The following is a 1936-nucleotide window of genomic DNA, read 5'->3' on the forward strand; positions in this document are numbered from 1 at the left end:
ATGCTTTTCAATATGTTGCTGAGAATCAAATTGTTCGGTATGTGCCTCCTGGATATAATTTGTTGAGGACTACCTTACTTTAAAAAGAAAGGGCAAATATTGAAAGACTATTGGAACCAACTAAAAAGTCATGGGATGAGAAGGGGCTGAGTATAGTATCTGATGGATGGACTGATGCACAAAGGAGGCCTCTCATTAATTTTATGGCAGCATATAATGGTGGAGCTATGTCTATAAAAGCTATTAATTGTGAGGGTGAGACCAAGGACAAGTATCAAATTGCCAAATTAATTAATGAAGTGGTTGATGAAGTGGGTCCTAATAATGTAATTCAGGTAATTACTGATAATGCTCTAGTTTGTAGTGTAGCTGGATCAATTATTCAAGGTAATTATCCGAATATCTTTTGGACACCTTGTGTAGTGCACACTCTTAATCTTGCTCTTAAGAACATTTATGCTGCGAAGGAAATTGGGGTTGCTGCATATGCTTATGATGAATGCCATTGGATCACTACTGTGATTGATAATGTAATGTTTGTGAAAAATTTCATTATGAATCACTTATGAGATTAGCTATTTTTAATGAGTTTGTACCTTTGAAGCTACTTTCTGTTGCAGATACACGCTTTGCATCTGCAATTGTTATGCTAAAAAGGTTTAAACATATATATCATGGTCTCCAAACAATGGCGATAAGTGACAAATGGGCTTCTTACAAGGAAGATGATGTTGGGAAGGCAGCTGTTGTAAAGGAAAAGTTGTTGAATGATGTTTGGTGGGATAAGATTGAATATATACTCTCATTCACATTGCCTATTTATGAGATGCTTAGATTTTGTGACACAAATCAGCCATGTCTACATTTGGTTTATGAGATGTGGGATTCAATGATTGAACGGGTGAAGACATCCATCTATAGGCGTGAAGGGAAGTCAAAAAATGAAGAGTCGTCCTTTTACTCTGGAGTGCATCAAATATTAGTGGAAAGGTGGACAAAAAGTAGCACACCACTTCATTGCCTTGCTCATTCCTTGAATCCAAGGTATAATTCAAGGTATAATTCACATTAGACTCATAGTTTATACTTTAATTTTTTTCATTGCAAAATTTACTTATTATTTTTTTCTAATTATGAAATCTAAGTATTATAGTGGGATGTGGCTTCATGAAAATCCCATTCGTGTTCCTCCTCACAAAGATGTTGAAATTTCTGAGATGAGAATCAAGTGTTTTAAGAGATACTTTCCTGATTCAGATGAGAGAAGGCTTGTTAATACAGAGTATACGAAGTTTTCAGGTTGTTTAGAAAGTTTTAGTGACTCTGACTCAATATGTGATAGAGGAGTAATGGAACTAGTGGTTTGGTGGTTGGCACATGGCTATTCTGCACCTATGCTCCAATCCTTGGCAGTGAAATTACTTAGCCAACCATGTTCCTCATCATGTTGTGAAAGGAATTGGAGCACCTACTCTTTCATTCACTCTATGAGGAGGAATAAAATGACACCACAATGGTGCGAGGATTTTGATTTTGTGCACTCCAATATTCGTCTCTTATCAAGGAGGAGTCAACTATATACAGAAGGAGAGACCAAGTTATGGGACGTTGGGGGAGATGCGTTTGATTCATTAGAGGGTTCTGGTTTCCTTGAAATTGCAAATCTTTCACTTGATGAGCCAGAGATGGAAGCTATTTTATTCAATGATGAAGTTGATGGAAGTGAACTTTGAAGTGTCAAGTTTAGATATATAGGGCTTTCTTTTTCTTTTTTTTTTCTTTGCTTTTGTTATGGACTGAATTGGCCTTGTTTTTCTTTTGGTGTTGGTTGTTTTTCCTTTGCTTAGATTATGGACTGAATTGGTGTTGGTTATGTTGAATTGAAATATATTAATATTTGTCTTTTAGTTTTATAGTTCTCTTTTTAGTTTTGATA

At 35.6% G+C, this 1936-nt stretch overlaps 1 protein-coding gene across 1 annotated transcript; it reads left to right on the forward strand.

Annotated features, from left to right (window-relative positions):
- Positions 1-688: 688 nt before the first annotated feature.
- LOC114265640 (uncharacterized) lies at positions 689-1733 on the forward strand. The gene is made up of 2 exons (XM_082918680.1): positions 689-1056; positions 1154-1733. The coding sequence occupies exons 1-2, from the start codon at positions 689-691 to the stop codon at positions 1731-1733; spliced, it is 948 nt and encodes a 315-aa protein (XP_082774806.1).
- The last annotated feature ends 203 nt before the right edge of the window (positions 1734-1936 follow it).

This window comes from Camellia sinensis, chromosome 3 (genome assembly GCF_055761805.1).
Source record: "Camellia sinensis isolate YWXY chromosome 3, ASM5576180v1, whole genome shotgun sequence".
Classification (NCBI taxonomy): domain Eukaryota; kingdom Viridiplantae; phylum Streptophyta; class Magnoliopsida; order Ericales; family Theaceae; genus Camellia; species Camellia sinensis.

Excerpts from the sequence above, each read along its gene's own strand:
- LOC114265640 (XM_082918680.1), top strand. The coding sequence starts at position 689 with ATGGCGATAAGTGACAAATGGGCTTCTTACAAGGAAGATGATGTTGGG. Across the intron at positions 1,057-1,153 it reads AATCCAAGGTATAATTCAAG|TGGGATGTGGCTTCATGAAA; the intron begins GTATAATTCACA and ends TAAGTATTATAG.